The 13,407-nt window shown below is 36.2% G+C and overlaps 1 protein-coding gene across 2 annotated transcripts; it reads right to left on the reverse strand.

Moving 5' to 3' along the window:
• Positions 1-1,207: 1,207 nt before the first annotated feature.
• Positions 1,208-13,117, reverse strand: LOC120075433 (UPF0400 protein C337.03). Of its 2 annotated transcripts, none has more exons than XM_039028819.1 (8): positions 12,666-13,117; positions 11,404-11,528; positions 10,371-10,618; positions 8,758-8,877; positions 8,510-8,666; positions 5,060-5,199; positions 4,922-4,957; positions 1,208-2,343 (listed from the first exon to the last, which is right to left on the reverse strand). In XM_039028819.1, the coding sequence occupies exons 2-8, from the start codon at positions 11,477-11,479 to the stop codon at positions 1,540-1,542; spliced, it is 1,581 nt and encodes a 526-aa protein (XP_038884747.1). In that variant the 5' UTR covers positions 11,480-11,528; positions 12,666-13,117; the 3' UTR covers positions 1,208-1,539. The 2 variants fall into 2 exon arrangements, with proteins under 2 accessions (XP_038884747.1, XP_038884750.1); XM_039028822.1 differs by lacking the exon at positions 12,666-13,117 and adding an exon at positions 11,599-11,655.
• Positions 13,118-13,407: the final 290 nt, after the last annotated feature.

The raw sequence follows: 13,407 nt of genomic DNA on the forward strand, positions 1-13,407 counted from the left end.
CGGTAAAAGCAGTAGATGTTAGAGAATATACAAATTTTCGAATTCACATCCAATGATTATCAAAAGACAATAATATTGTAAGGATCTCATTGAATAACTATTCCTAGAAATGCATTAAAAAAGTAAGTCGAAGATATCAATATCATATAAACTGTGTCTCTCAACGCTCAAGAGTTGAGAGAACCCAACAAACACTCAAGTTTTAGATCAAACAATACCATCTATATATTTGAATACATGGTCATTTAACTACTAGAGTGAACATTAAGGAAAGGTTGGGACAAAAAGTTAAGTTGCAAACTTTATGGAGTCATGAAGTCTAAAGTTGTGAACTCTATAGAGTTATGGAGTCTAAAAATTGTGAACTTTTTAGGCCCACAGTGTAAACAGTTAATAAAGTATTAAATTGATGTTTTTAGTAATGTGACCCACAAACTTCTTAAGCCAAACTTTAATTGCTTAAAAAGAACTTTAAAATGCTAAAAAGATTTCGAATACTTGAAAAATCATTCTACACGTCCTGAACCCCAAAATGAGCTAAAAAGCCACCAAATTTGGGTGGCTCATATCCCAAACAAGTGATGTTAGAAACCACACGTCATGTATGAAGGTCAACCGAAAGAGATGCGAGACTATGTGGCTTGAGAGACTTGACTCAAGGTAGCTAAGCCTTTCGAAATAGCACACGACTTGTCACTGAGCTCATGTCAAAAGCCTATAATCATATCGTTCTAATTTTATCAGATGTCCCCAAATGAACCATAATCATATCAAACAATGTGAGCAACAGTATATGGCCATTTCCCATTGGCCACAATCCTAACCTTTATCCTACAAATTACACTACAACCATATTGCAACAATTCACAAATGCCCTAATAAGTCGGCCGAGCTACAACTAATAAGTACCTATTATAATTAACAAGATCTCTGTTCTCCCTCATCTTCCAAATTAAATGAGAATTTATATTAGTATTACCTGAATTCTCTTCAAGATTTGTAGGATTGTCATTGACCGTCTCCAAAGAGGATCCAAGTAAGAAAGACTTTATAGCCATCAAAACAGAATCATTCTCATTGCTTTTAGATGTTGGCAAACAATTTATTCAGTCTATAGGATCTCTCATTTTTAACTCTCCCAATTGTTAGCTAAAACAAATCAAACCGGGGAAAAAAAAACAATCAGACTTCAGTGAATCGGATGAAGTTCTATTCTAACCTCGGAGCATTACATTAATAAATGAAGTTACATTACAAACTCTTACTATGTGCAAAAATCTATTAAGTCAACATAATTAATTATCATACTACACCATTCAACTACGTGAAATATCGTCAGAGACTCCAAGCAAATAATACATTGGAAAGTGAAGATAAATTACAAACTATTACTATGTGCAATATCCATGTAGTTAAGTCGTCAGAACTTAAGGAGCATACAAGGATGCAAGATTTCCTCGTAGGGCCTTTAATGGGATGCACCACTTCCTGAAAGATTTGTTAGCACAACAGATCAAGTAGCACTAGTATTGCATAGCTCTACTGCCTAGAAATCGGTGCCATCGGCATGGATGAAGATTGATTATAGAAATTACCATCTGGAGCCTGAAAACTCTGGTAAGAATTTGTTGGTATTGTGAAAGGAGACAACCCCGTCACTGGGGCTCCGACATTTGGATAGCCAGGCATCGCTAATGGTGGCAGTGATTGTGTCATACTGTAGCTGTAAGGTATGCTACTTACTGACCCTACATTCTGTGTGAACTGGGGCACAGGGAACTGTGCGACAGGAGGTAACGGAGGCATGGGCGGTGGAGATGATGATGGGGGAGGTGGAGGGTCAGAAGGAGTGTATTGTTGACTGGTGGACGAAGTGTTGAGTTGGAGAGACTCCGGATGTGGGAAGGAAGAGACTGGCGGTCGCTGAGGATTGGGAGGCAATGTGTAAGGCAACTGGTCATTCTCAAGTTTCGGCCTCTTCTCAGATGGATAATCGCCAGGTAACTCTTTATTTGGATTTCCAATTACGCCCTCTGATGCCAGAGAAGATAGGACGTAAGAGAGCATCTGAACCGAGGATGTCGATGCAGTTAGCTTCGCTGCCACTGCAGCAGCAGCAGACTTACGGGGATCTTCCTCACTAGGTCCAGGTTTTGTAGGAAAAGGTAATGAGCCTGCATACATTACTGGCGCCGATTGTTCTCTGTCCCTTGGTACAAGGCTGTGAGGTGCTATCGAGGTCTGAGCATCTTTTGATGCCTCCTCAGTCATAGGTTGCACATTTTCACCATTTAAAAACTGACGGCAGAGATTCTGAGTTTGTTCAGACTGAGAATGAGAAGCCTGTCAAAATACAAAGATGCAAGAAGAGATCACGAAGTATTGTTTGAAACAGGTCTCACGAAGGCATTAGTTAGGTTGCAGTTGGTAATAGGGATATTGACCAACCAACCAAATAAGGAAAATAAAGAGATTCCCAACCAAAGCCAAAAAGAGATTCCCAAAGGCTTTGTTTAATCTCCCCCTCGCCCCAAAACAAACATACATACACACACAAAAAATAAATAAAAAAAAAAAATAAAAACATTAAGACCCCATTTGGTGGCTGGTTTTTAAAAATTAAGTCTATTTCGTCTCAATTTTTTACCATGGTTTTCACATTTCTTAAGAATGAGAATTGAATTCTTAGCAAATTTCAAAAACAAAAATAAGTTTCTAAAACCTAAAACTTTTAGTTTTCAAAACTTAGCTTGGTTTTTTAAAACATTGGTAGAAATTAAATAACAAATCAAGAAATCTAGAAGTGGAAGAGGTGTTTATAGACTTAATTTTCAAAGATCAAGAACCAAAAACCAAATGGTTATCAAACTAAGCCTGAACTTTGCAGTTTTGGATATTTTATTTGGATCCGGAAACTCTGATTTTCTCCTCTCCCAGTTATGTTCTCTCTTCCCTATTTCTCTAATGTAACTTCCATCAATTTAGCAGTTCTTCTGTAAGATAGTCAGCAGGGAAAACAGTAAAAATATATTTGGACTGTCTCAAAAATTCCATAATTCCTCAATCCAAGGACTCCTACGAGAGTATCTAATCTATCCACACATCCAAAGAACTTGAGCGTTGGCCACCAACCCATAAAAACATCGGACAAGCCATGAGTGAATCTTATCCAGTAGTACATACAACAATTTTTTTATATCCATGAGCGCATGGATCAACTTGCATGTGTACTACATTTGGTTGCCAAAAAAGTCATATGATATTAAATCTTCGATAGTTATTGTGGCTTAAACTCCTCTCTTAAACCTTTACTGCTTACATAGCATGGAGAACATTTAAAATTCCCAGCAGGAGGGACCAACGTCTAGCAGCAAAATTGCAATGCAGGAACTAAAGCACATACCGCAAGCATTTGGGAGTTTAAATAGCTAAGGTTTCGATTTTCCTTCCTAGATGTACTTAACTAAAGGTATCCATAGCTCGGTAAAAAATGAAACTATTCAAGAAAGTGGATTTGAGACAGTGAAAGTCCCAGGTTAGTGTGCATGTAATTTTGACATTATCTCTTCAAAGATCGTGTTCAAATCACAAAACTACCATTTTTTAAAATATATTTCTCTTCACTCCTTACTTATGATCTTATGATTGGAAAGTGGAACTAGAAAAAAAAAATTAGAGTTATTTCAATGAAGATTAGCGTGACACAGATTCAAAGAGGGGAAGTCATTTTTTAGAAGAAAATGAAAATATGAATATACAACGAGGGGAAGGAGAAGTATCCCAGCGCCCAAAATGGAATTACAAAAGGATTTCCACATGGCCAAAAGTATAGGACAGGGGTTGTAATGGTTAGAGTGCCGAACTGCCAAAATATAAAGAAATAAAGATTGCACCGAATGGCCCCAAACTGTTGAGTTGAACAGTTCAGTTGGTTCGATTCGGCAGTTCGCCATTTGCGTTAAATCCAAACATGTTATCTTCATGTTGTTGGGCCTCCAGCCCTTGAAAGAGGAATGGGTGCCGGCACTGGGCTTGTGCCACTGAAACACAACTGCATTGTTTATAGTTCACATGAAAAAAAAGGCATTCACAGGTGTCTGACTCAAGACCCGAAAATTACAAGAGCGCATATATAGCCAATTGGACTGGTCACTTTATTCAATTATATTTTTTATTTTTAAAATAAATATTAAGTCTCAAGTATGTCCAGTCCAGCCTTGCCAAACCCAAAACCAACCGAATATAATAGGTTTTTCTTACATAAAAACCCAAACCAACAATGGAACCAACCAGCGGTTCTGGTCAGTTAAAGCAATTTTTTTTTAGTTTTTTGGTTTCTCTTGCACCACAAAGTAACTCTATAGTCAGTAAAAGGAGAGAGGTGTCTGCACCAAAATCTAGCCGTAGATACTAGATGCACTGTTTTCTCAAACAGAGGAAGACCTTGACGTATCTTTTTTATGTTTCTCCTTCAAACTAAGCATAAAGCTTTCTATAAAACGTATACAATTGTTCCCCAATCCACTAAACAGGGAATGAACTAATCAGCATAATATTCATCAACTCGGGAAGGTAGATACAAGAAACCCTAACTTGCTTTATATCAACTCACACATATTCAGTATGGTTCAAACAACACTATTATGAAAAGCCTATCCATGGATTAAATTTCTTTGCATTACCAAGGTTTGGTTGCGTATTCATTATAAAGGTTCGGTTAAGTATGAACTTTAAAATGGAAAAGAATAGAACTAGGCACGAATTTCAACTTGAGGCTAGGAAGGTTAGTTTCATGTTAAAAATTGAACCAATCCCACAAAACCAATGGAGTTTTCATATAGGGTCAATCTAAACCAAGTAATTAGAAAAATAAAGAAAATCATTGAACCCATCCAAGACAATGTGAAGCAGAAAAGCAAACCTGAAGTTGATTTCGGACTTGCTCCAATTTGAATTCCTGAAAATAAAAATTTTATTTAAAAAAAAAAGAATAAGAAAAAGAGAGAGAGAGAGAGAGAGATTTACTTCGAATAACCATGCCATTAATTTCCCAAAATACCTGTTCTTGAAGAGCCTCTCTCAGATGAGACACGAGGCTTGCCCTTGATGTTTCAATTGATGTTAATTGTTCGATGCAGTCCCTCAAAATGGTATGATGTCCCCGCAAATCATCTGCAATTGAAGATCCACGGTATTGCCCTGTGTATTTAAAGAAGAAGAACAACAACAAAACACATCAATCTTAAAGTTTAACTAAAACAAAACAAGCTAAGAAGGATGGATACAACACGGCAACGCATCTGTTTCTAGAATGTAGGACGCGGACGGCTAGGATATGTTTTTTAGAAAAAGAAAATATATGTATGTATACTAAAATGTTTGATACTTCAAAATTGAGAAGACACATAAATTTAACATGAGACCTCCGGACATAATTTCTTGGGCAAAATACACTTTTGGTCCGTGAGGTTGGAGGTTCTTTTATTTGGTCCATGAGTTTCAAAATAAGACACTTTAATTCTTGAGGTTTGGAAAATTGTTCTAACTTCTAAATGGTCCCTTGTTTAATTTGGCAGTTGAGCTAACAGGAAAGTGGCATGGTATGTTGAGGTGAGAAATTTTAAATGAGCTGACAAGTTTTTTTTTACTAATTCTATATTATTTTTATGGATTACATAGTTTTCTTTTCCTTCCACCTCTCCTTTAATCTCATTTTTTTTCCTCTCCCCAGCCTTCATCTTTTCACTCCATCTTCTCTAACGATGAGGTTGAGGTTGTTGGTATCAACAACATTGACACAAGCAAGGAGATTGTGGACAAGACCGACGTTGAAATCAGCAGAAACTACCAAAACCACTGAAAGTGATAGCTCCAAGGAGGTCAACAAAGAAGTTGTAGTAACAAGAAGCAAATTGAATCAAATTTCCTAAATCGCTTTCTAGGGTTGGTGGAATCGAATTTGGAAATCCCCAGTGCCATAAATTGATTTGAGATCATACTCAAAATCGTCGATGAAGGCGGCGGTGGAGGAGGAAGTCAATTCAACTATAGTGAGAAAAGGATTGTTGAATCATTGGGATTGAAGGGATGTTGAGTGGGAAGAAGACACATAAGAGCAATTGTAATAGACTGTGTTGGAAGGGAGGTGTTCGGTGGTCAAACATTGAAGCACAAAGCGTTTATAAGATTGTTCCAGAATCTCTTGACCATTCCATCAAATAAATGGAAGATTCATTAAACTGTGAAACGTTATCTTGCCATATTGTGATGCGCTTCCAATGCCAATAAAAAGTAACCCATCCAATGGTATTTAACATCCAGAAAATTGCCAAATAAAAGGTGTCCCAAACCGAAACATCATAAGTACCACCTCGTCCTAAGACCGTTGCAAGGAAAACTATAACTAAAATTCTTTTTATCCAGCACTTCTAGTTACTTCGCCTACTTATTATTATGGCGGAAATGAACGTGCTATTTTCAAATCGATTGATAGATAGCCTGATGTATCCTGATAGATCGAAAGAGTCAAAATGTCTCGACTTCTAACAAAGATACCTCAGCGAGATCCTGAGCGTTGTTTGGGAAGTCAAGAGAGCTTTAAGTGTGTCCAAGGATTTGTCATCCGATCCGGATGCATTCCAAATTCGAAAGGATAAGGCACCAACCCAAGCTGGAATTTTATAGTAAAAAAAGGAAAGAATTAAGCCACACTCTTAAAGAATTTGATCAAATTTCTTTTTCGCTCGCCTACACAAGGTGCAACAAAACAGGCCCAACAAATCAGGAACCCTCCTCGACACCCTTTCCAAGGTGTTAATACTTCCATGGATAACCAATCAAACAAAAAACCTAACATCCTTGGAAAATTTCACCTTTCACAACGAGGCAAAAACAAAATCACTCAAAGGAGAGAGATTAGTTAAGCAACGAGAAAAGGTGTTACCAGAGCAGCCTTCCTACAGACTAGGGTTCCAAATACGAATACCCTTTCTCCTTGGGCAACCACGAAACTCTCCAAACCCCAATGAAAGGGAGGACATGAACTAAGCCAAAATAGCCCCCACCCAACATTTTCCATAGAGGACAAGCAAAATAACCAGAAATAAGGCACAACAAGGAATTAACGGATTGGTGAGTGGTCTAGCTTCATGGGTGAGATTTTGGGGGCTTTATTAGTCATTAGTGCTAGAGGTTCATCACAGTTGGAAGTGGGACTTTTGGAATTGGTTTTGAAATTATGATCCATTTTTTAATCTATAAGGAGGAGGATATTGAGTATGGGGAAGAGTGAAGAGGGACGACAAGTTCGATGAAACTAACAAACTGGAGAAGACCTCGAGCAGAAGGATAAGGGAGAGAAAGAGGAAGAAGAAAGGAAAGAGAGGGAGGATAGGAGGGAAAGGAGAAAGGAAGAGAAAAGGAAGAAAAATCCACATAATCCATAAAAAAAAATATATAAAACTGGTAAAAGTATCAACTCATTTAAGTTTTGTCACCTCCACATACCAAGTCACTTTTTTGTTAGTCAACTAACGATCAAATTAATTGCGGAACCATTTAGAATCAATTATGAAATCTCAATGACTAAAGCATTCTTTTTGAAACCTCAAGGAGTAAATAGATATCTACCTCAAACCTCAAAGACCATGATCATATTTGTGCCCGACCCATGTCTCATGGGCATGGTCAAAAAGATAGTGTTTGTGCTTCCAAGAAAACAAGTAAAGAGAACAAACAACTAACAAGATTTATTTTTAAATTTTACATTGCATGAAAATGTAACAAGTTATGTAAGTTACCAAAAGGAGATGAGAACTAGGAACACTGAAATTATTATGGCTTGTAATACAACCCAAATAATATTCAAAAAGAAGAAAAAAAAAAAGAGTTAAAAAATGAATTTGTTCAATAATATCACCAAATTAATTTGTATTCTTACATCTAAATCTACAACCAGAGGTTTTTCTTTCGGACAGGAACCACATAACAGGTTATAGAAAAATAAAGGAATCCAAAAAAAAGGCACGAACAATCCTTTTCTGAAGAAGATGAAAGAGCAAATTTAGTGTGTGTGTGTGTGTGTATTGACTATCTAGAATACAAGGAACCCAACTTGACATTTATAGACCACAAAACAAAAAAGTAGTATTTTTCCCGAAATACTTGGCACTTCCAACTTCGATTGTTTCTTTTAACCCAACCACCCAAACAAAGTGCTAAAATTGAAAATAAAGACCTTTTTCCAATGATTCACGTGTTTGGTTTCTCAAAAACCAAAAATTCATTTTATATAAAATAAAATAATAATAATAAACCTTTTTCTGTGGTCCTGAGTCTGAAGTGGTCAGGTGGAGGACGGTACAAAAAAAACATCGCACCGACAGTTAATTAGTTCCCCAATCCAGAAACAAACTGTTCCCCAATCTTAGAAGTTCTACAGAGGAGAGAGCTGATATAATACTACTATGCAGCAAAAATAATTGTAAGCCCATCAACAATGTATAAATACCTGAATTGACATCAGTGCCAATTTCTTTGTCCAGTTTCTCAAGATAGCTAATAGAATTCCTGCATTTGCTTAATACTGCATCTTCATCAATCTCATTTCCATAAACAACTTGGTAACCAGAAACTATTTTATCCAATGATACACTGGCAGATTGTTTCTGTTGAAAAGAAAAATAAGAATAGGTGATTTAATGGTCAGACTATTCATGAACATAACTCAGACAAGATGAAAGAGAAATAATAACTTACCAGTTTACTGCTGAATGGCTTCCCATTTCGGCTACCAGTTTCCAAATGCTTCCCCATTATTTCTTCTTTAAGACTCTGTCCTCGAGATCCAAAAACTTTTCTCTCTTCCCAAATGCCAATCTATGAGTAAAATTAAAATAGGTATATAAACAAAATACTTGATAACAGAGTCCAGATAAAACAATAAAAAAAAAAATTCCACTTCAACATGTCAAGAATCAATAAATAAAAAAGAGTGACATGGAAAATTGTGAAGATTTGATTTTCATTGACAACTAACTTATTCCCAGGTTGAAGATCCATATTCAATAGTACTATCCATATTCAATAGTACTATGTCACACATTGGAGTTTAATTAGTAAAGGAGCTATAAAACATGTATGGGAAAGTTGGAATCAAGTATGCTACTTTTGCTGGAAGGAAAAATTAATGGGCAACGGATTAAATGGAAGAGGCCAGAAAATTGAGTATAAGTTAGCTACAAATGAAGAAGATGAAATTTACAAAGGCGGGGGAAGCCTCTAGCCTCAGTTACGAGAAGGTTCCAGTTAGCCAAAGTATCAGAAATTGAGTTATAAAAGGAATTACTAAGCTTACACCAAATAGCAAGAAAGGAGAGCAAAATTTTATCCTTGCCTCGAAAATTCTATGGTTTCCCTCAACCCACATCACCAAAGTAATAATAAAGTTGAGCCACAAAAGTTCGCCTCCTTGAAGGTGAGATGAAGAAGGAGAGAATCAATATTTGTTGTCATCATTGTCGTTTTGTGAGGTATTTGGATCAAGAAGAATAGGATTTTCAGAGAAATGGAGCGATCGGGTGATGATGTTGGAAATAGCTAAAATCAAAGGAGGCCACAAAGAAGCTCTCTAATAGACCAGAAAAAAAAATAGTGATAGACTATTTTGTGGTTCTTTTATATTCAGTTTCGCTCAGCTCAAGGAGAGGGTTCTAGATTTTATTATTTATACCAATATTTTCTTGTTTTTGGACAATCCCACGTACTTCCATGAATTGGAAATTTGGTTCATAAAACTTTCTAAATCTTAACATCTTTAAGTACATAAGCTATTTAACTTTAGCATAGAGATACATAATATCATATGGCATGCAATGAAGCCCACCTTTATCCTACAACATAATTTACATTGAAAAACTTGTTAGATGTTTATCCTAGGAAGGTTGCCAACTCATAATGGTCGTATGGACTGGATTAAATCCACAATGACAAGACGTCTATTCTTTTTTAACGCAGGAAATAACATCCATCTTTCCTTAAGAGTCCGATTTCGATTTAAAAAATTAATAATAGAAATAAAAATAAAACCCCACTAGAACTTATCCGGGGTGTACAGGGGGAGAAAATTAGAGATGGAATACCCTTAATATCAAATTTAAGTATCTAAGAAACAGTGTTAACAATATATAAGAATGCATCTTTAAATACACGTAGGGATTCCATTCCACATAGTACAAGAGACTTGAATACCAAGTATCCAATTAGATTTTCACCTAAGGACAGAAACATGCAAGATGGAGGTTCAAGAAATTTTATGCACGAGTAAAAAAAAAATGACAAAGGATAAGGATACATAGTAAGCATTGATGTACCAGTCGTAGGGCAGCATTTCTTCCAAATTCGTCTCCATTCCCAATTACATCACGAAGTGCATCAGGAAGGACTTTCCAAAATTCACCAACAAACTCTGAGCCTTTTCGCCTACTGTTCTGCAAAATATCATTAGCAAGATACAGATAGGCCAACCTCTGCTCACGTGGAGAACAATGAAACTGCTTATCCCATGTTTCTACAACTTGCTTGGCTTTGTTCATGTGAAATATACACCAGTGGGATAAAGCTTCATCACATTAAGGATCAAACTAATCAACCAAACAGACAACTGGACAAGTAATAAGGCACACACCAAGGAATTAGGCACTCTCTAATGCACTTTTAATGCCTCAAATAGTGGCTAGTTCCAATAACCTTATTTTCATCTTCTCATTTCATATATTTATAGTGTCATAGAAGCATACCAGAAATGGACTATTAGGTACCAGTACGGCAGTACCACAGGTCCACAGTTGACAGTACTATTCCATTATACCATTATACCATATAATATACATACACCGACATGGAAAAGAAGATGCAACTCAGAGGGGGAAAATCACAATAAGTCCTAAAAGACAAACTGAGAACATACATCCAAACCCCATCTTGTAAAAGCAAATGCAAAGGAATATTATCAGGACAGTTAGCCAAAGATACCAATGATGAAGAGAAGAAGAAGTTCTCCCAAAACATAAGATAATACAGGTAGCCTAATTAATACACTAATGGAAGCTAATCAATTTCCAAATGTGTAACAGTGAAAGTAATTCATTACAGATTCACTGGGTTGGGTTACACACAACAACATTAAACAAGTCCATTGTCACGCCAACTTCACCACAATAATGCTACCAAAGAAACAATGGGTGAAAAACACCAGAAAGGACCTAATACAGAATTCTGTCAACAAAACAAGAGAACTAAAGCAATAAATATCCATGAAAGTGATTTAGCCAAAAGAAGAGAATAATAAGAAATATTAATAATAGTAACTTGGACAAGACAGAGTACAAATTTCAAAGAGGATACTCTCAATGCTCGCCTGTGAGTTGTTGAGCCTGGCTAGCTTGTCTACCAAAATTTGTGGATTGAATGTACCACCCATTGATTTGGATAATTTTTTTGCAGAAATAACGTAGAATATGCAGGCCAATCTGTGTAAGGAAAAAAATGTTCAAAGAAAGGGGAATGAATGAAGAATATAATATATGCATGTTCTCTTACCTTCAGTATTTTGTAGCAGCAGTTGCTTATTCTTTTTCCCCTCTCAACAAAATCTCTCTCATAAAATAAATAAAGTAGATGTGTGATCTCAACATATTACTAAAACATAAAACATCAACTCAAATGTGATATTTACCGATATACAAGTACTAGACTTGGTGTATTTAAAATCTTGAGAAGACAACTTGGACATTTTTGGTACAACTTATAGTTTTAGTTGTTAAAAATATAGCCATTAATGTAAGAATAAGATAAATTTCTGGATTCTTTGTAACAATATCCCAATAATGCTTAGCCCCCCTTTTCCTAAAAGAAAAAACAGTGTATTCCAAGAAAAGATGCAGAAGAGAGGAGATGGAAAGATTGAAGCTATTCGGTGCAATTTACAATTTGAGTAATTAAAATCGGAGTTGTTGATGTAAGTAAGATAAATTTATGGATTTTTTTATAGCAATATCCCATACGTGCACAGTGTTAGTGCCACCTTTTTCAAAAAAGAAACAAAGCATTAACTCCAAAAGAAAATGCACAAGAAAGTTGAGGGAGGGTAAGAGCTACTTATGTGTGGTATCTAAACTTTTGGCTTTTAGGAGAATATCTTATGCAAGTTCAGAGTCAATTTCAATGATTGACATAAGTTTTCCTCAAAATTTAAACAAGCTCCTGTCCATATATGACTAAATTTTAGAATGCATATTTTAATCCACTACAGTTAAACTAATTCCAGCCAATTCTAAGAATAAATCAAAAACTAAATAATCATTCTTCCCTCCCACACAAAACAAAAAATTCAGACATCAAAAAACTGATAATGTAGCCGCAAGTCAAGATCTACTTTTGGAAACTGCCCTCCATCTCATCAAGTGAAAAAAAGAAAACACAAAAACAAAAAGATGCAAATAAGCTACAAAATAAAACAAAGCACTCGAAAGTAACAAGAAGAAAAAACAGCAAAATACTCGAAAGCAACAAAGTAAGAACGATCACGAGATAAATTCCATCCCCCATAGAACAACAATTCCAGAGCTCAACAACATAGACAAAGTAGAAGAAGAAAGAGAGGGTACCTGAAAAAGGGAATGTGGGTTAGAGAGAAAACAACTAAAAGGGGGCAAAATTAGGTGGTTGGAGGCCTTTCTCCATGGAAGAAAGGAGGGGAATTACAGGAAACGGTAAAAGGGTTAGCGAAAACAGAGAGGAAAGGGGGAATAGAAGGGAAAAGGAGGAAGTGAGGGAGTGTGTGAAGAAGAAGAAGAAAGCCCAGGAAGAGGAAGCGGGGAATTTGGAATCAGGGGGTGGCCTGGGGGGCTAAGATAAGATGGGCGGTATGGTTAAGTTTAGGAGTAATTTCGGCTGGACACGAGGTCGCTACAGTTTGGGCCGCACCGCACGGGTGTGGGAACTGGAAAGTGGTAGTGGGATGGAACTGATTTTGGCTCGGCGATTGTGAATCGGGTCGGGATTTGGCGCCGCTACTTGGGCGCGCCAGGTCTTCTCTCGCGCCTCCTTTCCTCACCTTTGTACTTTAGAATTTATAATTTTCTTAGGGTAAGATAATAATACACAGCAAGATTTGAACCTATGATCCGATAATAAAAACACATATATCCAATTATTGGAAAAATATCGGACTTGAAACTAATATGGAAGGTAATGGTCCCTTTTTTTAGTTGTCTTGTATTTTAGATTTGGTTTAAATCTTAGGATTTTTGCAATAGATAGTAGAATAAGAGAAAAAATCTAAAAATATATTACGTCTTTAAAATATTTACAAATATGTATAAGTTGACTAGTAAATTTTTGAACTTT

Source organism: Benincasa hispida, chromosome 4 (genome assembly GCF_009727055.1).
Source record: "Benincasa hispida cultivar B227 chromosome 4, ASM972705v1, whole genome shotgun sequence".
Taxonomy (NCBI): domain Eukaryota; kingdom Viridiplantae; phylum Streptophyta; class Magnoliopsida; order Cucurbitales; family Cucurbitaceae; genus Benincasa; species Benincasa hispida.